The sequence below is a fragment of the Mus musculus genome, chromosome 7, assembly GCF_000001635.26.
Source record: "Mus musculus strain C57BL/6J chromosome 7, GRCm38.p6 C57BL/6J".
NCBI classification, from domain to species: domain Eukaryota; kingdom Metazoa; phylum Chordata; class Mammalia; order Rodentia; family Muridae; genus Mus; species Mus musculus.
The window spans coordinates 59,250,344-59,272,340 of NC_000073.6; the positions used below are offsets into that span (position 1 = coordinate 59,250,344).

At 34.5% G+C, this 21,997-nt stretch overlaps 1 protein-coding gene across 13 annotated transcripts in view; it reads left to right on the plus strand.

The window, feature by feature from the left end:
* Ube3a (ubiquitin protein ligase E3A) overlaps positions 1 to 21,997 on the plus strand; it is an 82,088-nt gene that overhangs the window by 21,594 nt on the left and 38,497 nt on the right. For 7 of the 13 annotated variants that reach the window (NM_011668.3, NM_001033962.2, XM_030242375.1 and 4 more), the window contains one exon: positions 21,604 to 21,893. In NM_011668.3, the coding sequence (NP_035798.2) occupies positions 21,604 to 21,893 (290 nt within the window). Of the gene's footprint in view, positions 1 to 11,678; positions 11,716 to 20,390; positions 20,529 to 21,603; positions 21,894 to 21,997 lie in introns of all 13 variants that reach the window. The other 6 variants (XM_030242370.1, XM_006540800.4, XM_030242371.1 and 3 more) reach the window with 2 other exon arrangements.

Sequence of the window (21,997 nt, forward strand, 5' to 3'; positions counted from 1 at the left end):
AACATAACTACAAAAAATAGACTAATGGGGTTATACAAAACAATAGCTTTCTACACAAGAAAAGATATAGTTAACAGATAACCCCCCTATGGAATGAATGAAAGCATTCACATGCTGAATAGTTACTTTATGAAATGTGTAATTCAGACAGCTCATGGAAGAAGTGGATAGGGGACCTAAATAGGTGCTTCTGAACAAGTAGTTCCGGTAGGAAGATAGCTCAGTAGGTAAAATGCTTGCCTAAGAAGCATAAGGACCTGATTTGATAACTTTCATAACAACATAAAAATGCAGTGTGTGGTAGTGTACACATAAAATTCCGGTGCTGGGGAGGAAGATCCAGGAGGATCCATGGGGCTAATCTGATTGGTAAGCTCTATGCTGGTGAAAGAATGTGGAACTGGACTACAGTCCAGAGGATGACAAGTAAGGTGGTATAGACCAGACAGGGGAAAAAAGGAGTACAAATGGCAAAGTGGTTAAATGAGTTTTTAAAAATTATTTTGATATTATAATATTTTTTCTTTTCCTCTATTCTTTGCAGAATCTCAAATATTTCAATTCTTGCTCTTTTTCTGTGTTGAGGAAAAACCTATTTATTTATTTTTGTTTTTTGAGACAAGTTTTTCTCTGTGTAGCCTGAGTGTCCTGGAACTTGCTCTGTAGACAAGGCTGACTTCAAACTCAGATATTCTCCTGTTTCTGCTTTCTGAGTGTGAGATTAAAGGTGTTGTACCACCATGACCAGCATCAAATTCATGAGAAAAAAAATTCTTTACCTTTCTAATCATCTAAGAAATGAAACAACAGTGAGATACTACTTCCTACCTGCTAGAATATATGAATGTTCATGTTGGTGAGGTTGTAAGCAAACAGAAATCTTGTACACAGTTGTTTGGAATGTAAATTAGATCGATTATGGAAAATAACAGGTTCCTAAAAATTGCAATGACCTAGCAATTGTATTATAGAAATATATAGTGTGTTATAAGAGATACCTGCAGTTTAATTTTGATTGCAGCATTAATTAAACAAAATGCAGAAATAAACCAGTGTTTGTCAGTGGCTAAACAAATAAAAATTGACATATATGATGATGTAATTTTTCGCCATTAAAATTTTTTTCTGAAATCTTATGTCGGTGACAACATGGATGGAAATGATCCTTTATATTTTCAATGAAATAAATCAGCACAAAAACAGGTAGTGCATCATCTTCCTGTACATAGACTGTAAAAACATTCTAAAAATTGTTTGTTACTTAGAGTAGAATAAATGATAGACATAAAAAATGCAAAATGAATAGAATGTAGTTCAGGACCAAAATTGTAGAGCATGGTGACTTCTTTCTGTATATTTTCTTGAATATCACTAAAAGTCAACTATTAAGTATATGTGCAAAAGTGCTATGTTAGAATTTATAAACTCATTTGATGTATCACTTTTGCATATGATAATATATGTAGTTCTTATTTGTCAATGAAAATAAAAACTTTGGAAAAACAGCCGTGTCTTCATATATTAAAATTATTATTGCATGAGTGAGTGTTTTTAACAGACGAATAACATTTTAATAATCCTACATATGGTGTTTATTATGCTTAAGATAAAGGAGTTATGGTTGGAAATAAAGAGATTGTAAAGTTCTCTTATTAAGAAATACAAATAATTTTGGAGACTCTTAATACTGGGATATAACATGCACATTGACATTGATGTCCTTTAGCCCATGAGTTTAATAGAAGAAGAAAGAAAACCAGAAGATATCTAGGTGGATTATATGAAAATTTCATATTATGAATTTGTGCATATAGAAGTATTAAGAATTTTGATATTTGGCTGGGTATGTTTGCTTGCTCCACTTCTGTACTCCCGGTACTTGGGAGCTTATTCAGGGACAGCTTCGCCTATACAGTAAGGCAAGTCAAAGTTACATGAGATCATGGCTTTAAACAAACAAACAAACAAACAAACAAACACAAAAAGCAGCTAAAAGCAGGGCCTAAAGAGTTGGCTCAGTGTCCTGCTTTCCAACTATGTGGACTAGAATTTCAGAACCTATGTAAAAAGTGAGGCAAGGCCTTTCATCCCAGCCTTGGTGGAGGGGCAGAAATGGAATGGTGGTTGAAATGTGTTCATTCAGTCTAGATAATTCAGCAAGTGTCAGGTTTAGGGAGAGACCACGTCTTAAAAAATTGTGTGAGGAGCATTAGAAAATTATGACCGCCTTTGCTTTCTGGTCTCCAAATGCACATGCATGGGCATGCATGCCTCCATGTTTGTGTGCACAACACATGTATACACCACCCCCCAAAAAAGCCAGAAATCAATTCATCCAAAATAGAACTGTTATTTGTATGCTATCAATCCCTTGAAATCTGATAGACATTTGCATCTTATTTAGTAGGACTTTATTTTAAACCAAATTCTAGAAAGCATCCTTAGTTTCTCTTTGTGTCACATATTGGAACTGTTTGCAAGTTATGTTGCATTTATCTTCAGAATACATTTCAGCTTCTTTAAAAAGCATTTGTAGTACCATTGCCATCTTTTGATAAGGGACATCATTGTTTCTCAGTACTTTTGTTCCTACCTCTATTTACTACCAACAATTCAATGGGCTTTTCTGATTAAAAAAAAGTTAAGCCATCTTTTCTATACTCAACTTTTCAAAGGTTTCCTATTTCTTAAACTATGGTTAGAAATTGATACAGCCCTGAACTGGCTCTTTCATTTATGTGACATCCTGTACTAGCATTATGTTCTTAACCTGCAACTTTTGAGGTTTTAGTTCTGGAACTTACTGACTGTTCCCTCTTGAGTTAATCTACGTGTTTTTCTTTTTTACTTGTTTCAGAATTCTTAGATAATGCCTGTCATAGGTATCTTTTCTGAGTATCTCTATCAAAATATGATTGTGTCCCATCTTCTCAATTCTTACTATTTTCCTTTCTGAGATTTAGTATCACTTCATTTCTTTTAAGGTCTCAGTAGAATGGGAACCTAATGTTCTGTTTATATTTAACAGTCTAACAAAAAGAAACTTAGGGGAGTAAAGGGTTTATTTCAGCTTACATGTTATAGGCCATCGTTCAAAGTAGTCAGGGCAGGAACTTTATACTGTTGCTGACTCAATTTTCAGACCTAAGCATTGCTAACACCACTTACTTACAGTCCAAAACCACCTGCCTAGGGAATGCTATTATCCACAGTACACTGGTCCCTCTTACATCAATCAAGACCTTCCCCTTTCCCCCAGTCACACCCATGGGCCAGTTTAATCTAGGTAGTCCCTCAATTGAGAGTCCCTTAGGTCACACTACACATTAGACTATCAAATTCACAACTAAAGCTACCTTGAATACGTAGCAAAATATATAAGGAATAGTTAGTTAATGAGTTAATGCTTGCTTACTAAGTGTTAGTGAAAAATCATTAAATGTATGAAAAATATTTAGTGTCTCAGAAATATATTGTGGTAGCAGTTTATTTCTAAATAACTATTACATATTCTCAGCCTGTGATTATGAGGGATAATACATAACATCTTAAGAATATGCCATTTGACAAATCACTTTGCCTTGTTGATCCTTGAATGTTTTTTCAGAATTTTTTATGAGAGCTGAACATTTTTATCAGGGTGACTTCTGGTTATAAGATCGGATGCTTTTAAGTTTCTGTGTGAAACTGAACTCTAATTATAGGTGGTTCTATTTTCAAAAATTTTTCTGGGTTTTTTGAGCATACTCTTGGTCAGATTGAACCTTTGAAGGTTCTTTAACCTAAGATTAGCCTTCTAATATGGAGAAGAAATCTGAGAAGTTTTTCATCAAAGTCAAATAACTAGAGGAATACCAACTAAAAAAAGTAAGCAATAACAAAAGAGAAATTAGAGATTATTGAGTCTGTAATTTGGTATTTTGGAAGATACAAGGATTAGTTATTGGGTCATGCTTTCACTATATATAGTTAGTGTGGAATAGTGGAGTCAGTGATTGCTATTGGACCACAGAAATGATATGGAAACTTTGGGAATGAACTGTGATATAACTAAGGACCATTGGTTGGTTATAAGTTGAATATCTCCTGATTACTTTTCTCGTCAGATAGTTTGCATAGCATTGTCAAGTTGTACAGATCCTAGTTAGTAGAGATCAAGCTTCAAGGTGAGTTTTTGCTTAATTTTTCCATTTCTTTACTGAAGTGTGTTATATCTTCAGTAGTAGTGTCTTACTGTCAAGTTCTGGAGAGTAACCAAAAACTATGGAAATAAATAGCCAGCATTGGAAGAGAGTGATCACTGGGATGTCACTGGTCAACAATTCAAGAGGTTGAAGTTTAATTTTTTTTTTTTTTTACAAAATTCTTTTTTCCTTTAAAAAAATTTGAAAATTTCATCTAGTCTCTAAATGAATATAATCACTTCCTCAACTCCTCCTCTTACAGCCCTCTCAACCCTTCCATTATTTTAAGATTATACTTTTTCAAACTTTTTTTCCTTTATTCTCCATTGAGTCTAGTTTTGCATTGTCAGGCTAGTCTTGGAATTGGGACCTGCTGTAGTGTGTAGTCAGATTACCAGGGGTTCATAAGACACTTGTGGTAGGATGACATCTCTACCCCCACCCCCCCATGCTGGGGTTTTGGCTGGCTGTAGCTTGGGTGTATTATCGTAATGACTTGTCATAAGTTCATATATGCATCTAGTCTCTTGCTCTTGGAAAAGACTGTTTCCTTGAAGTTATTTACCACCTGTGAGTGACCATCTTTCCAGCTCTTTGGGGTGAGATAAATGTCTGATTTGGGATTGAGCACTTAACACTTTCTTTTTCTTGCCATGCTTACCAGTTTTGGAATAGGATCATCTCTGTTACTTGCCATATGTTACGGAGCAAAGCTTCTCTAGTGAAAGCTAAAATAATGGGCTTTTCTCGGGATATAGCAATAATCATTAGGAGTCATTTTAATATTATGTGCATTTAGCAGAGTAATGGTATGGGTTCTACCCTAGGGCCTATTACCTTATCTATTCACAAGTTCTTGGCTCCTTTAATAGTATGGCCTCCACTTTATAGAGTAGACCTTTAATGCAATCATATAGTGGCTAGTTACTCCTAAAACACCTATGCAATTATTAGTAATCCTATCTTGTCAGGCCACTTTTAGCCTTCAGGGTTCATAACTGGATGAGATTGAGGCCTTTATTCTCAAGAGAGTTTATATAGCACTTGCCAGCACAGTGGATTATAGCCAGTTGTGATAAAGTTTTCCAGTGAGTACCAGCATAATGTCTCCATGCTCTGTGATTCAAGGATGTGGTTGGTGTCTATAGCAATCTGATCTTACCATCAAGAAGTTTTCACTTCGATTTCATTACTTGAAGTGTCTGTTTTTATGTCAGCACCATGCTGTTTTTATTACTAAAGCTTTGTAGTATAACTTAAAATCATAGATGATGATACTGATAGCACTTCTTTTACTATTCAGGATTGTTTTTCTGTCATGTGTATTATGAAATAAATTTTAGTGTTTCTTTTTATGAAAAATCAAGCTATGATTTTGATGGGGATTATATTGAGTCTGTAAATTGTTTTAGGTAGAATGACTATTTTTACAACATTCTGAGCATGGGTGGTTTTTTTTCACCTTCTGGTTGCTTTTTCAACATATTTTCTTTAATTTTTTAAAATTTAATTATACAACTCTTGTACTTCCTTAGTTTGATTTATTCAAATAATTTTTGAGGTTATTGTGACTGGGATGGTTTCCCTAATTTCTTTGTCTTTTTGTTTATTATTTGTACAAAGAAAGACTACTGAGTTTTGTGTCTTCATTTTGTATTGTTACTTTGCTGAGTGTTTATCAACTGTAGGAGTTTTCTGGTAGATTCTTACAGTTTGCTACTTACAGGATTTTTTTTTAATAGAACCATTTTATTGTAAATAAAGATAATTTGACTTCTTTCCTGACTGGTGATTTCTTTAGTTCCTTCACTTACAGTATTTCTCTCATCAGCACTTCAAGCATTATATTAACCTGAAATAACAAGCACAGGCCCAGAATGTGCTTGTTTTGTTCCTAATTTTAGTAAGGATGCTCTGAGGGTTTTTTTTTTTTTTTCATTTGTTATTTAACATGTTTGCCAGGAATTTCTTCTGTTTTTCCTTTATTATGTTGAGATATCCTCTGTGTCCTAAGGTTCTCAGGATTGTGTTACTTGATTCACCTACATGTTTCTGCAGTTCTCATTCAGCCATTTGTTTATATTGTCTTTGAGTTCCTTTAACAGGGATTTGCTGTTTGAAGATATTTTCTTGTGCATCATTTATGATGCTTTTCTCAGAGATGAATAAACTGTGGGTGTTAGTTTCTAGAGGAGATAATTGTCTCTGTGTAGCCCTGACTCTCCTTGAACTAGCTCTGTAGACCAGGAAGGCTTTGAGCTCACAGAGATCACCTGTTCAGTAATGTGTTATTTAGTTCCCATGGTTTCTGTAATATCTTTTGCTGTTAATATCTAATTTTATTCCATTGTATTCTATACAAAGAAGTATGGTATTACAGTATTCATATATTATGACTTTTTCAGTGTCTTGATAGGTAGTTGATTTTTGTAGAAAATTCCATAGACTGAGAAGAATGTATTAGTATATGGGTGGAATGTTGTACAAATATCTATTACATTCATTTGACTTAACTCCAGAGTTTCTGTTTTAATTTTTGTCCAGATGATCTGTCTGCTGGAGAGAGTTGGGTAGCGAAGTCACCCACTATCAGTCACTGTTGAGACTGACACGTGGTTTTAGATCTAATAGCATTCCTCCTATGAAATTGTGCGCCTCTGTGTTGCTTATGTGTCTAAAATTGTAACATCCACCTGGTAGATTTTTCCTCTAATTTTCTTTATTTTGTATCTTTGGAGAAGGGATTAATTAAGACCATTTACAATCAGAGTTCTTGAAAGATGTGTGTTTTTTCTGTTTATCATGGAAAATTTCTATTTGTCTTTGAATTTTTGTGTAAAGTTTTACAAGTGTAATGCTTTGTGTTACCAGTTGTGATCTTTCAGGATCCAGGCTAGCTGTTTTCAGCCTGAGAGTCATAACTGCCACAGGGGTTGCGTATCAGATATCCCGCATATCAGATATTTACATTATGATTGATTATAGTAGCAATAGTTACGAAGTACCAATGAAATAATCTTTTGGTTGGGAGTCATCACAACATGAGGAACTGTATTAAAGGGTCACAGCACTAGGAAGGTTAAGGATCACTGATCCAGACACTTCATGCTTTAAAGACTTTTGTTGAATAGATATTAATTTTGATGAGCCTGCTTTATGAGTGATGTCACTTTTTTCTTGTATCCTTTAGTATCCTTTAGTCTGTGTTTTATTTATTTATTTTTTAACTATAATATGTTGGGAAGAATTTATTTACTGGCCTTTTGTATTGTGTTTTTCTAGGCTTTTGTCCACACATCTCTACTTGCAAATGTTCATTGCAATGAGTTATTGGTCTATTTTGAGGCCTCTAGGTTCTGCCGTATTGGATCCTCAACCAGGACTCCTGGATATCCTGTTGTTACCCTGTGTCATGGAGATCCTGCAGTTTTGGATGTGCAGAACTGGCAACTTCATAAGTTCCAGCAGATCATAATTGGAGTAGATGTTGGGGTAGGCCCTGGGTCTGTGCTTGGGAGGTAGTTGAGTTATTTTTCTCAGCCGAGGTCAACTCTCAAGCACTATCCTGCTTAACTTACCCAATGAAGCAGGATCAGCCCTTGTGCTCTCAATGTCCTTGCATCCAGCTTACCTGCAACATCACCATAGCCAGCTTTTCTGAGCTGTTATAGTCAATTTGCAGGACCTGTGCTCCTGAGTGATTCAATCAGTAAGGGAAAGGGCCAGTTCTACCTGCTGTAGGTAGTGAGAGGGGGGTAGAAGAAGGCATCTCTCCCTACCCCATGCCGTCCCACCTCAGATGTGGGGCTAAAGCAGATCTCCAGTACATATGCCCTTGGGTTGGATTGTTCTATTTTTATCACAGAAGAGTTTTACAATGTTGAGGAAGAGGGCTAATTTAGTGCAGGATTGGAATATCAGTTTATTTGGCACGTGCCTTTTTGTTCTTAGACATTCTAGATACTAATTCTGTTAGATGTATAGTTTTCTGCATTAAAGATTTTCTTCCATTATTTTGGTTGTCTCTTCACTACTGATTTGCCTTTTAACTGTTGCAGTCTCATTTGTCAGTTTTTGCTATATTCATTTCTCTCTCTCTCTCTCTCTCTCTCTCTCTCTCTCTCTCTCTCTCTCTCTCTCTCTCTCTCTGTGTGTGTCTGTCTCTGTCACTCTGTCTCTCTGGGTTTCTTGGGATCTTTGTAGGGTTATATAGAAAAGCCCTGGTTATGTCTTTCTTTTTGCTACAAGTGTTTATCAGAGTCCTTAAGTAAAGAATGCTTTTGTGTACTTACAGAGATAATTTGTTCTTTTCTTTCCCATTTGTTTTGTTCTGGTTTTTCTTGTTTTCTCTATGACTTCAGAGTGCTACATTGAATAATATTATAGAAACTGAACACCCTTGTCACATGTCTGATATTAGAGAAAAATGACTTCAGTATTTTTTTTTATTTAACATAACAATAGTCTCAGGTTATTTTATAGCCTTTTAGTATGTTTGAGGTGTGTTCTTTTCTAAGTGCTCTTACCTGGTTTGGAACTCTCAAAATAATATTTTTGTAGAATGGCTTTAGTAGTTTTCATTCCCTGTTTGGTAGAACACTTTGAGGTTTTTTGCCGTTTGTTCTTCTATAAAGAACTGGTAATTTTAGCAATGAATCTATTCTTTGCTTTTCTTTATTGGTAGGATGTACTGCTTCAGTTTTGTTGCTTTCTGTATCTTTAGTTTTTTTTAATTTCCTTTTAATATAATTTTTATAGATCATACCTGTTGAGGAATTTATAACTTTCTTCTAGATACTTCATTCTTTTTAAATGTTGCTTTTCATATTAATTACTAAAGACCTCATGTGTTTTCAGTACTACATTTTATTTTGTCCTCATCTTAACCTTGAATTTTATTAATTTGGTCTTGCCTTTCTTTGGTTATTTGGGCTAAGGAATTGTTATTCTCTTCAAAGAAAGAACTCTGTGTTTTAGAGTTCAGTACATTAATTTCTATACTGGTCTTTATTCTTTTTTTTTTCCAGGTATTAGTTTGTAGTTTGGGTTGTTCTTATTTTTCTGAGATTGTGATGTGCATTGTTAAGTTTTTATTTGAATTCTGACCGAATTTTCTAAAGGAAGGAGTGAAACTTCACTGTTAGAGATGCCTTTCTGTATCATAATATATTTTCCTTTCTTGATTTTTTTTTTAACATGACAAAATAAAATACAATAAGATGAAGCAAAAACTATCATGGTAGTCTGCCTTGGTAAACAAGAGGAAAAGAGTCACAAGAGCAGGCATAAGAGTCAGAAGCCTAATTCGTTCTCACACCAGGGAGTACCATACAATACTAAACCTATAGCTATTTTACATGTGTGTTTGTGTGCACATGCGTGTGTGCCTATGTGTGTGTGTATTATATGTATATACATATTTGTAGTATAAATATACTACATATATATGTAATACACGTAATATATGTAATACATGTAGTACATGTATGTATGTATATGCATACATATACATGCATACATACATACATATATAATACACACAGACACTTACAAATACATACAGACATACATACAGACATACATACCTGGTACAGACCCACTGCTTCAGTTTATGACATTTCCTATGAGACTTTCGTAGTTGATTTAGAGGGTCTTGTTCTGGTATCGTCCATCCCCTCTGGCTCTTAAAGTTTTTCCACCTTCTCTTCCAAGGGCTTCCCTGCTCTCTGCTGTAAAGTATTTGATTGAGAGCTCCCATTTAAATATTCTGTCCATGTAATGTCTGACTGTGGTCTCTCCATCTCTGCACCTGTTTCCATCTGCTGCCAGAGAAAACCTCTTTTGACAGTAACTAGATTAGGCACTGATACAATGTGTATACCATAATCATTTTATTGACTTTAAAATTTTTTAAGATTTAAAAAAAAAATTTAAAACGTAAGTAGTGTTTTTGTTTTACCCTAGGTTTCTGGTTCTTAGTTATCCAAGCAGTCTGGATATAGGCTTCTTCTCATGGAGTGGGCCTTAAGTCAAATCAGACATTGGTTGGCTACTCCCACTAGTTCTTTGCCCCTACTGCCTTAGCATATTTTACAGGAAGGACAGATTGTAGGTCAAAGGTTTTGTGGCTGGGTTGGTGTGCGTATATCTCTTTTGGTAGCTTGTAGAGTACCTTCCTACACCAAAGAAGTAGAGTGTAGGGGTGAAGAGTCCATGCAGGCAGCAGCTTGGCTTCTCCGTGTTCATTGGGTAGTGTGGATATTGTCCTTAGCAGTAGGGCTCTACTGTTAGTTTTCAGGTAGCAACCTGTTGTTTTGACAACAGCTTAGGCTGTTTGGGGATTATTCTTTCTTTCTTTCTTTCTTTCTTTCTTTCTTTCTTTCTTTCTTTCTTTCTTTCTTTCTTTCTTTCTTGTCGTCTTCTTCTTCTTCTTCTTCTTCTTCTTCTTCTTCTTCTTCTTCTTCTTCTTCTTCTTCTTCTTCTTCTTCTCCTCCTCCTCCTCCTCCTCCTCCTCCTCCTCCTCCTCCTCCTCCTCCTCCTCCTCCTCTTCTCTTTTCTCCCTCTTCCTCCTCCTCCTCCTCCTTCTTCTAAGATTTATTTATTTCATATAAGTGGGTACACTGTTGCTGTCTTCAGACACACCAGAAGAGGGCATTGGATCCTATTACAGATGGTTGTGAGCCACCATATGGTTGCTGGGGATTGAGCTTAGGACCTCTGGAAGAGCAGTCAGTGGTCTTAACTGCTGAGCCATCTTTCCAGCCCTGTTTGGGAATTTCTATGGGACCCTCTTCACTTAACTGAAGTGCAACTCACTTTGGTTGTCTGGAGACAAGAGATGGCCACTTAAGATTCTATATCTTCCATTACTAGACCATTTTATTAGGGTCACTTTCATACATTCAAGGACATTTCCAATGCACTAGGTTTCTACACCAACATGGAAATTCTTTCCTCCCCAATTCCAGCTGTTTCTACCACACTTTCCCTCAACCCCATCTCTCCCTCCACCTGCTCACCTCCCCACACCTGCTTACTCTCCCTATCTACTCCCAGTTGGCTGTATAATCTATTTCACTCTTCTAGGGAGATCCTTGTATCCCTACTGGATCCCCCCTCTTTACCTAACCTCTCTGGCTCTATAGATTGTACCTTGGTTATTATTTACTTAACTGCTAATATCCTTTTTTTTTATAAGTGAATACATACCATATTTATCTGTCTGAGTCTGAGTTACTTCACTGAGGATGATTTTGCTGTTTCCTAGTGTGTTTTCTTTTCATTTGACTTATTCCTTTAAAACACTTCTGTTCTGATTCCTTCAGTTACTCTTATGATACTTAAGATTGTATTATATTGTCTTCAGGTATTTGTAGCATACCTAGTTTTTTTTTTGCATTTTAATTTTATTCTCTTATTATTTGTTAAGTACAAGAAAGTAATTTTTACTATTGTTGACTTGCCTAATGTTCAAAAATGTGGTTTATCTCTTAGAGAGTTCCATGGGCTGCCAAGGTTTATTCTGCAGAAGGTGAGATGTTTTTTAGATGTCTTGAAATAAGTCCATTTGATGTTTGGTACAGTTTAGATAAAATCAATCTTCCTTCCTTCCTTCCTTCCTTCCTTCCTTCCTTCCTTCTTTCCATCAGATAAGTTATTAATTTGGAAAGTTAAGATTATTACTGTATTTTACTGTATTTTGACTTGTTACTTTCTATATGGATATTGTACTTTCTGGTGAGAGGTTGGATTTTTTTTTAAGATTTATTTATTTATTATATGTAAGTACACTGCAGCTGTCTTCAGACAGACCAGAAGAGGGCGTCAGATCTTGTTACAGATGGTTGTGAGCCACCATGTGGTTGCTGGGATTTGAACTCGGGACCTTCGGAAGAGCAGTCGGGTGCTCTTACCCACTGAGCCATCTCACCAGCCCGAGAGGTTGGATTTTACAGTAGTCTGGTAGTGCTTGTTTTTATGAACTTGGGTACACCATCATTTAATGCATATATACTTATAATTAATTGTACATCCCTCATTGGTTGTTTTCTTTTTTTAAATATTTTTTAAAATATTTTTTTAGGTATTTTCCTCAATTACATTTTTAATATATTTTTAAAGAGATTTATTTATTATTATATGTAAGTACACTGTAGCTGTCATCAGACACACCAGAAGAGAGTGTCAGATCTCATTACAGATGGTTGTGAGCCACCCTGTGGTTGCTGGAATTTGAACTCGGGACCTTTGGAAGAGCAGTAGGTGCTTTTAACCGCTGAGCTATCTCTCCAGCCCAGTTGTTTTCTTTTATAGTATACAGTCATATACTTATGTCAGTAGTCCAGTTCTTTTTTGATTTCCACTCACTTTTCAGTCTCCTTTTTTTTTTCCTTTAGCTTCTGTTCAAGTGAAATACATTTCTTATAGACAACAAATAATTTGATCCTGCTTTTAATTCATTTGGCTAATCTGTCTCATAAATGGAACGCTAAAAACATTTATATTTTGTTGTTTCTTTCATTGTTCTGTTTTTCTTTCATTAACTTATGTAGACACAGTTGCTTCTTTCTTAATTTTTCATATATAGAATTACAAAATTCATTTTCCTTGAGCTCCTCTGTTTGTATCATTCTGCTATGTGTAAGTTTCCTTTAAGTGTATACTGTAGTTTAGTGGTCACAAGTGGCCTTATGTTATGCCTACCTTGGAAAGTTTTTATATTACATTTAAAAGATAACTTTGGATATAGTAATCATTGAAAAGATTTTTGTCTTTAAAAATTTCTAGTGAGAGGTTGGATGTTACAGTGAATTTACCTTTGTTAGTATGTTGATACTTTTATTTTCTTTGTAGTGTTAGGATTTGAGCTACACTGTGCTCAGGAGCAATTCTTTCTGTCCATGATTTATTTGGGTTTTACACATCTTTCTGTATAGATGTTCATTTCTTTCTCGATATTTTAGAAAATTTCTGCTGTTATTTCATTGACTTAGTCTCAGTGCTTTTAAGTTCCTTCTGCTCCATGTATTCTTTAGTTTCATTTTGATCATGTTCTAAAAGGTTTGGTTGTGTTTACTTATTGTGTTGTTGTGTGTCTGAATACAGATTTTTCTTCAATTCCTGCTGTTCTGTCTTGTACTTGATTTGGTCTATTATTTATGGTTTCCACTGAGATTTTTAATTATTTTATTTATTTCCATCATCCTCCCTCCCAGCACCAGTCTCAATTTCTTTGCTAAACTTCTCATTGACATGTACTTCAGAATTCTTTGAACAGCATTTCAAACAGTTGGCCATCTTTTTATTGGTTATTAAATGCTGATCTTCTGAAATAACTTTGTTCCATTTATAATGTTTTGTTTGTTTTTGTGTTCTAATTTGTACACTTGTCAGTATGGATATGTTTTCCAGTTTTATTTGTAATTAGCCTTCTGTTGAGTTTTCAATCCTTAACACTACTCAAAGGAGGAAAGAAACCTCCAACACATACAATAAAACCAAACAATTTTCAGATATAGACTTTGAATTGATTGATGCCAGCATTTATAGCACCATTGATAATTAAAAATATGTTTAGAATAATGTAAGTAGTCAAAACTTGTTTAGGGTCAAATTAGAAATAGCAGCTTAAGGAAAAAAAAAAGGGGAAAGGGGCAGGAAAAGAAAAGGGAAGCAAGTTTAAATGAAAAGAAGTAGAATACTAAGAATAATGGGAATGGAACAAATGGTCAATAAGTAAAGAAAGCAAACAAAATAGAAAGCAAACAAATAAATAGAATAGTAAGTAAATAATAGTCTTACAAAAAATAAAGTCTAAAACAATAACAAGTAAAAGGAAGTGTATTGGAGTAATTTATTCTGCATCCCCTAATATTCCAGTCCTGTTATTGAGGCTGGTGCTGATTTGGAACCAGTCAAAGCTCAGATGTCATAGAAAACTATCTTCGGTTTGAGATTGTCAGTGTTTTTGAATACCAGTGTCTTTGCTAGCTGAACTTTGCTGTACAGGACCTAGGGATTTTTACATTTATTTTTTAAATTTTCACCTATTTATTTATGTATTCATTCATTCACTCATTCATTATTTCCTTCAGGGACTTTCCAGCTTTTCTGTCTTAGTTGGCTACTTTCAAGCCACAGGGTGTCTCCCAAGTATGCTTTAAATGAGGGAAGTCAAAAAAGCACTGTTTGTTCTAGAGAACTGGTCTCTATACTTTTAGATCCTGCCTGTCGTCACCACATTGCAAGGGGTATCAGACAGCTGGAATCAATTTCTCCACTGGACCTTACCTTCAGAGTTGTCAAGTACTGTAGGCAGCAACCCTCATGACAGACAGAGCCAATTTTGTAGGCTTGACACTTTATCCTCCACATTGTAGGGTTTGATCCTTGCCACAGAAGGGCTGGTTAATTGACACAGTGCCCTTCAAGCCTTGTCTACTTTGCTTGAGTTTCTCAGTCAATCAAGTCTCTACTCCATATCTACCTGACTCAGCTTTCTTCCCACCCATAGACTATGGCAAGACTTCACCCCTTTTCCTTATTTGTAATTGTTTCATGTTTTTCAACCCCCAAGATTGTTTGTTTTCAAACAAATGTAGATCCCTTTTCATGACACCTGACTAGTTCTCCAGAATACAGTTATAAACTGGATTTTTCCCTTTCCAGTGCTGACTTAGAATAAGTCAGTGTCATGACGAAACCTCCAATTAATTCTTTGTGAGTACTCTTGCTTGTTCTGTGATCAAGACTATTGCATTGTTTTAGTCAGTCCCATCTGTTTTACCTTATGGATGAGATATCCCTTATCACCACCACTTGGCTGGAGCCACTTGCTGCTTTTCCTTTTTGCTACATAGTATTTTTCTCTGTTTCTCAGTTGTAGTATCTCTTTTGTGATTTCCAATATTCTTCATCTCTCTTAGAATTTGAATTTATCCTTTGATACTCTGGAAGTTTTCATTCACTTTATCACATTAGCACCTTGTAGTCTTGCATCTTATTCCAAATGTTCCTGTATCTTTTATCTTTTTCTTATCTGATAGCTATGCCTAGATATTGTACTTCATCCATTAGAGGTGGTAAGAGTAAATATTTCTCCTCCTCCATTTCTTCTTCCTCTTCCTCCTCCTTTTTATGTTTATCTGTGGTTTGCTGGGATATATCTCTGTGCACCACATGTAGCATGGTCGGTGCCCATGGAGACCAGATGAGTGTGTAACTCCTCCAGGTGTCACAGCTGACTGCACCAGTTTGTTGGTGTGGAGAATCAAATCTGGATTCCTTGGAAGAGGAGGAATCAGTGCTCTTAACTACTGAGATATCTCTATCACTGGGAGTGGTTATTCATGTTCTCAAATGAGTCTGTCTGAAAGCCTTTTGGCTTCACAAGATTTCTTTTAAGTAATGGGATTTTAGCAAGGACATGTGTTCTTTTTCAAATGTGTTTTGTGCATTGGTTTTGACTGTATTTAGATTTAATATGTGTATATGTATATGTGTGTGTATATATATATATATATATATATATTTATATATATATATATATGCATATATGCATATGCATGCTATATGTGTGTGGGTGCCTGTGGCATTTAATGCTCTTAAGCTGGAGGAACAGGCAGTTTTGTGAGCCACCTGACATCATGCTAGGAACTGAACTCTGTTCCTCTGAAAAAGCAGCTAGTGCTTTTGACTAGTGAGCCATCACTCTAGTCTCCTATCAGGTATCTGCTGTTTGTATGGCAGTGGTACTAACTCTTTCCAAACTAATACAGGACAGATTTCCATTTTCAAAATTCTTACTTAGGAAATATACAAGTTCTAAAACTAGCATTCACTACAATCAGCCAATATTCACCTTCTGTTTACAGAAAGAAGAGTCAACCTATGGTTTTAGGAAAAGATCTTTGTTTAAAAAATAATATTCTTTGAAAGTTTTATATATTTATACAATATATATTGGTGGTGTGCCTCTACTACACTATGTTTCCAGCTCCACTAGTCAATTTCTAAATTTGTAAATGTTTACTTACTTTCTTCTAACCATGAAACTGGGCAGGTGAAAAACAAACAAACAAACAAAAAAAAAACCCCAAAAACAGTGGTTTATTCATTTTAAAAGATAAATAATTCTATGTGAAAATTTAATTCCACAGTTCTATTTTTACAACTAGTACTTTGTTGTAAAGATGAATAAAAGCATTTTTAGTATCCATCCATCCACCCATCTATCTGTCTTTAAGAAATTTTCCTTATTTTATATATAATTGACTTTCAAATGGTTCCTGATACTAATTGGGTCATATTTGTACTTTCAGTCTTGTAATACATGATTTGATGACACTTCAATAGACCCTACCTTATACTGGTTTTAACTGTATTATGAATATCTCTGGTGTTTGTGAGATCACATTTTTTACTCTTGACAAGTTTCTACATTAAAAATAACTTGGGGCAAGTTGTGAAATTTGGTTTACTGATTCCTCCACATAAAGTTCATAATAAACTCAAGATCTTCCTGCCTTAGTCTAGTATATGCTACTATTATAAGCATAAGCCACCATTTCTTGGAGGAGTAGTGATTTTTATAAAGGTACATCCTTTATAAAACCCCTTACAAAATAATGAGACATTTACCTATGAAAGACACTAAGCAGTGCTTACTAGATTATGCATGGGTTAATTGAGTCTTGGGCTGTATATGTTTCTTACCTCTTTTGTCCAATCTTTGTTTTTATTCTGCTTATTTTTTTAAAAAAGATACTTTGAATAAGTCATATTGTTAGTTATCTCTTTCATGTTTCTGTTTCTTGTTTTCATGGCAGCTATTTCACTGTTTTTGATTCTCATGCTGAACTATGTGGGAATTCTTTATTCTTCTAGTGTATAATCTCCTTGATGCTATCTATATATAGTTATGAATATCTTATAACTTTATCATTTTTATTATGATTTACTTACTATTCCTAAGTATTCAACTATCCCGAAATTAACTTAGGACCCAGCAAATAATGTTATTAGTGCTACTGAGAACACTGAAAATTATTTCTCTTTATTGTCATTTGTGGAAAACATCAATTAGTTATTAATTAATTCTTTCATATAGTTTATCCTGTCTGCATTTTCTTCTCCCTGCACTCCTCTCAGTTCTTTCCTCCTCCCTTCCCTCATGCTTCAGATCCACTACCCTCTTCTTTCCCGTCATTAAAGAGCAGGCTTCCCATGAATATCAACCAAACCTGGCATAACAACAAGTTTCAATAAGATTAGGCACACACATAACCTTCCCATTGAGGGTGGACAAGGCAAGCCATTGGGAGGATAAAGTTCTCAAAAGCAGGCAGGAGAGTCGGAGACATCCCTTACTTTCACTGCTAATTGTCACACAAGGACATCAAGCTATACAAAACTATAACATATGCAGAAGACCCAGGTCAGACTCCCCAATTGTTGCTTCAGTCTCTGTTAACCCCTTATGAGCCCTGCTGAGTTGATTCTGTGGGCTATGTTTTTGTGGTGTCCTTTGGCTCCCTTCCCCTCTTCAGCAGGACTCTTCAAGGGTTTGGCTGTGGGTCCCTGCATCTGCTTCTATCAGTTTCCGTAGAATCCGTTTTAATGGCTTCTTAGAAAGTAATAAAGAAGTGGAAACTATTATTTAAAGAGGAACACTTTTACTGGTAGGATTCACTTGATTCTTATAAACTAAATAAAAAAGGCATATTTTTATTTAAGGACTCACTATATTGTACTTTGATTTCCACGAAGTCAGTGGAATATGAATAGGCAAAAGTAACTGCTACCTCCTTTTTGTAGAGTTTTGGTTATGAATATCAGGAAACGGATTCACTTCATTTCCTGAACTTTACTTTGGTTTTTCTTTTATGTTCCTTCCTACTTCCCCACTCCCTTTTTGTTAAAGTACTAAGTAGGAAGAAAGAACCTTACTCTATTCATCTTCTGAGGACAAAGAGAGAAAGTAAGGAGGCCAGATGATTGGTTGAAAGTTTCACTGGCATGCACAGGGAATTCATTTTAAGGTGACAAAGCATTTTACTTTTGGCTAGATACATTATGATAGAGAACATACAGGAAATATACAAGTACTTGAAATTTACCATGTTACATTAGAAATTATGGACATAGACATTTAAGTTTTATGCAATTTTCACACATGAAACAAAATATAATTTTTTAATGATTTAAGACTATAAAATATTCTAAACTTCAACTGTAAAAAAAGTAGATTTGACACATGAGGTATGATTTAGTGACCAGTCCTATGTATGGATTAGCATTGGAAGGTTATCAAAAGCTATTATTAGTATGTATGTTTCCAACTTTAGAGGCCTTTTACATGTCCTTAATGAATTTATATGCCCTGCATTTGGCATTCAATGGTATCATTTATAATGAGAAAAGAATAGCTTATTATTGTTAATTAATCATATTCAATCATATTAACCAATTTAATTAACTTAATATTAATAAACGCACATTAATCAAATTAGTCAACTTAATATGGTTGATTATGACCTCTGTTTATTTAATTTAATATAATTATTAGTATTAGTGGGCTACTACTTGTAACTTGGTGCAAAAAAGCTGGTCAGTTTCAAACATTTTCTCTGCTGTCTCCCCTTTAGTAATGCTAAAATTTCAAATTTTGGAATTAAGCCTAGATTTTAATTTTTCAGATTTAGTGCAATGGAGTTCTCTTGACCAAGTCATATACTCATGCAAATGATAGAAATTATAGCAATTGCAATAGCATCTGATACTTACCATTAGGGCCTAGCATGTAGCAGGTAATACATACTATTCCATTAATTGAGGATTTCATATATGATACAATGCATTTTGCTCATCTTCACCTCCTATTTTTTTCCTACCTCTTCCAAAATTTACTGAAATAGTCTAAACACTTGTAATTCTTAAATCATTTGAATTCTGAAATATACTGGCATCCTAAGGATGAGGAAGCTGAGACACAGAAAGAGACTAAATAAGTAGTTAACTCAGATACAGAAACTGTTCATGAACCCAAACAATCTGGCCTCAAAATTGTGAATTTCTACCTGTTACAGACTGAGTCTTCTTATAAAGTGCTTAGCATATCCATTTTCAATAAATTACCGATATCTTAAGTATAGTGATATAATTTATTCAGGAGTTTCTATACTGTACCCAGATAGTACACATGGTTGTTAAGTTTAGATTGGAATTTTTTGGAAGATTTTGTTTTCTAATTATATATTACTTAGGTCTTTTTTTCCCCCTTAAAACTTTTTAGGACTGCTGGTATTAAGAATTAATTCTTCTGAAATTATAATCTGTAAAACAGTGATTGGAAATAAATTGAATTCTGAAGCTGAAAATTGTCCTGACTTCTTTAATGGACATAGCATAAGATCAATTATAAGATTTGATCTTTTCAGGTCTTTCTCTTTTACTAGCTGTAGACAGAAGATAATCTTCAAGTTCAAGTTTCATATGATAATCAGAGTACCTGACAATGTACTGAGTTTATTATTTGGCATGTAGAGAGTGCTAGCTAGACAAATTATAAGGACATAAGGTGGTAAAATGAGGCCTAGAAAATTAGTTCATTCAACTAATTACATTGAGCTGACTTTTGGATGGTCTCATTTCTCCCTTCAGTATTGAGAGTTCTTTATCACATAAAGAAGTAGTGTGTGTATGTGTGTGTGTGTGTGTATGGGTTGGGGGGGCGGCCTAGTACTCTTAGAAAACTAGTGTTTTGAACTTTGAAATTAACGCTTAAAAATCCTGGATATAAACATAAACATTGGCTCTATTTAAATCACGTAGATGAAGTTTTAAAACTTCCGTACTGATACTTAGAAATTTTTAGTGTTTAGGTACATACTTACAGAAAAAACGTAGCTAGGAAGAATTAACTCAGTCAATTATTTAGAAAAATAGTTAATATTTCGAAACATTCATCCTACATTTATAACTTGATCACTAGCTTTTGTTAAGGAAGTAACAAAATTAAAGTAGTTGGTAATTATTTTATTTGGTGCATGCTGTCAGTATATTGAAGCGGTTTGCTGTTGTTAAGCATGCTGAGTTTCCATAAATAATAGGGAAATAAGTCTTCCTTTTGATGAATTTTTCTCATAAGTGGTATCTCTAACTTCGTGATACATTTTAAACTTCATCACATTTATTTATTTTCTGTAGATACATGTGACTGGGCATATGTTTTGGTGTGTTTAGAGTTCAGAGGACAACTTGTGGTAATTAGTTCTCTCCTTTCACCAAGTTGGATACAGGGATCAAACTTGAGTCATCAGGCTTGGCCTTTGTACACTATGCATGGTAAATATACAGGGAATATTTCTAAATATAAGTATCTGAATGAGTTAGGATCGTATGACATACCATTCTTTGTCATACAAAGAATGACATAGTCCTAAAGTCACTTATCAGTGCCATATTTGTTTATCTCTAGTGCCATTAGTCACTTAGTTCTATCTAAAATAATGACATGAAGTTTTAGAATGAAATTAGATAGATTCTTTCTACTTGCAGTTCCCATGCTTGTATAGAACCAAACGGATTCCTTAGAATGACATTATTATGGGCCAGATATACATTTCAACTTAAATTTTGTGGTAATCTCCAAGAATAGAATTTTAGAGTCAAATTATAGAATTTAGGTTATGTAGAACAACTTCTTGTTTGGTAAAATAATTCATTCCTTTAATTGTATTGGTTACTTTGCATGAAAAATATGTTAATCAAATGTTAATTTTAATGTTTAAAGTTGATGAAGTAAGATGAATATGAGTTTCCCCTGATGGAAGTTTAAACCTTTATCTTTCCTATGACAAGGATTTAATGAAGATAGTGACAAGTATGGGCTCAAGGTTGTATGCCTTGGTGCTTCTCTCTCGGTATAATATGAAATTAGATAGTTTATTTATAAAGCACTTTTAAATATCTCATGATTACTTACTGAGTAAAAAATTTTAATCTCTAGAAGTTTGATATTAACTGGAAATCAAGTATTTGAAACTGTTAAAATGAATTAGTGATTTTATATTAGTGAAAAGGGAAACTGCCATGGAGATGTAGCAGTGAAGTTTGTTTTTGTTGTTTTCTGCTAAATAGTTAAGGGTCCTATACCATCAACTTAAGCTTATCTTTTTTTAAACCAAAGAAAAGCCTGCCATATTAAAATTATCTTATAAGCTGACATAGTTTATCACAGTTTTTTTAGAAAATGTTTATTATTTTACTAACACTTTGGGAGGTAGTAGTGAATTTCCAGTTTCTACATCTAAATATTTAGTTTATTGCTTTATTGCTTAGCTAACTTTTGCCTTATCTGTTGGGCTTTGTTTCTGAGCTATACTAATAAATGTGCTTATTGTTTGAATGTCTGGTACAGGAAGCGAGCAGCTGCAAAGCATCTAATAGAACGCTACTACCATCAGTTAACTGAGGGCTGTGGAAATGAGGCCTGCACGAATGAGTTTTGTGCTTCCTGTCCAACTTTTCTTCGTATGGATAACAATGCAGCAGCTATTAAAGCCCTTGAGCTTTATAAAATTAATGCAAAACTCTGTGATCCTCATCCCTCCAAGAAAGGAGCAAGCTCAGCTTACCTTGAGAACTCAAAAGGTGCATCTAACAACTCAGAGATAAAAATGAACAAGAAGGAAGGAAAAGATTTTAAAGGTAAGAGATTATATTTCAATTCAAAATGGTTAATTGAAAGCTATATCAGATTTAAATGTGGAGGGGGTTGTTTATTTGTTTTGATTTTGTTTTTTTGTTTGTTG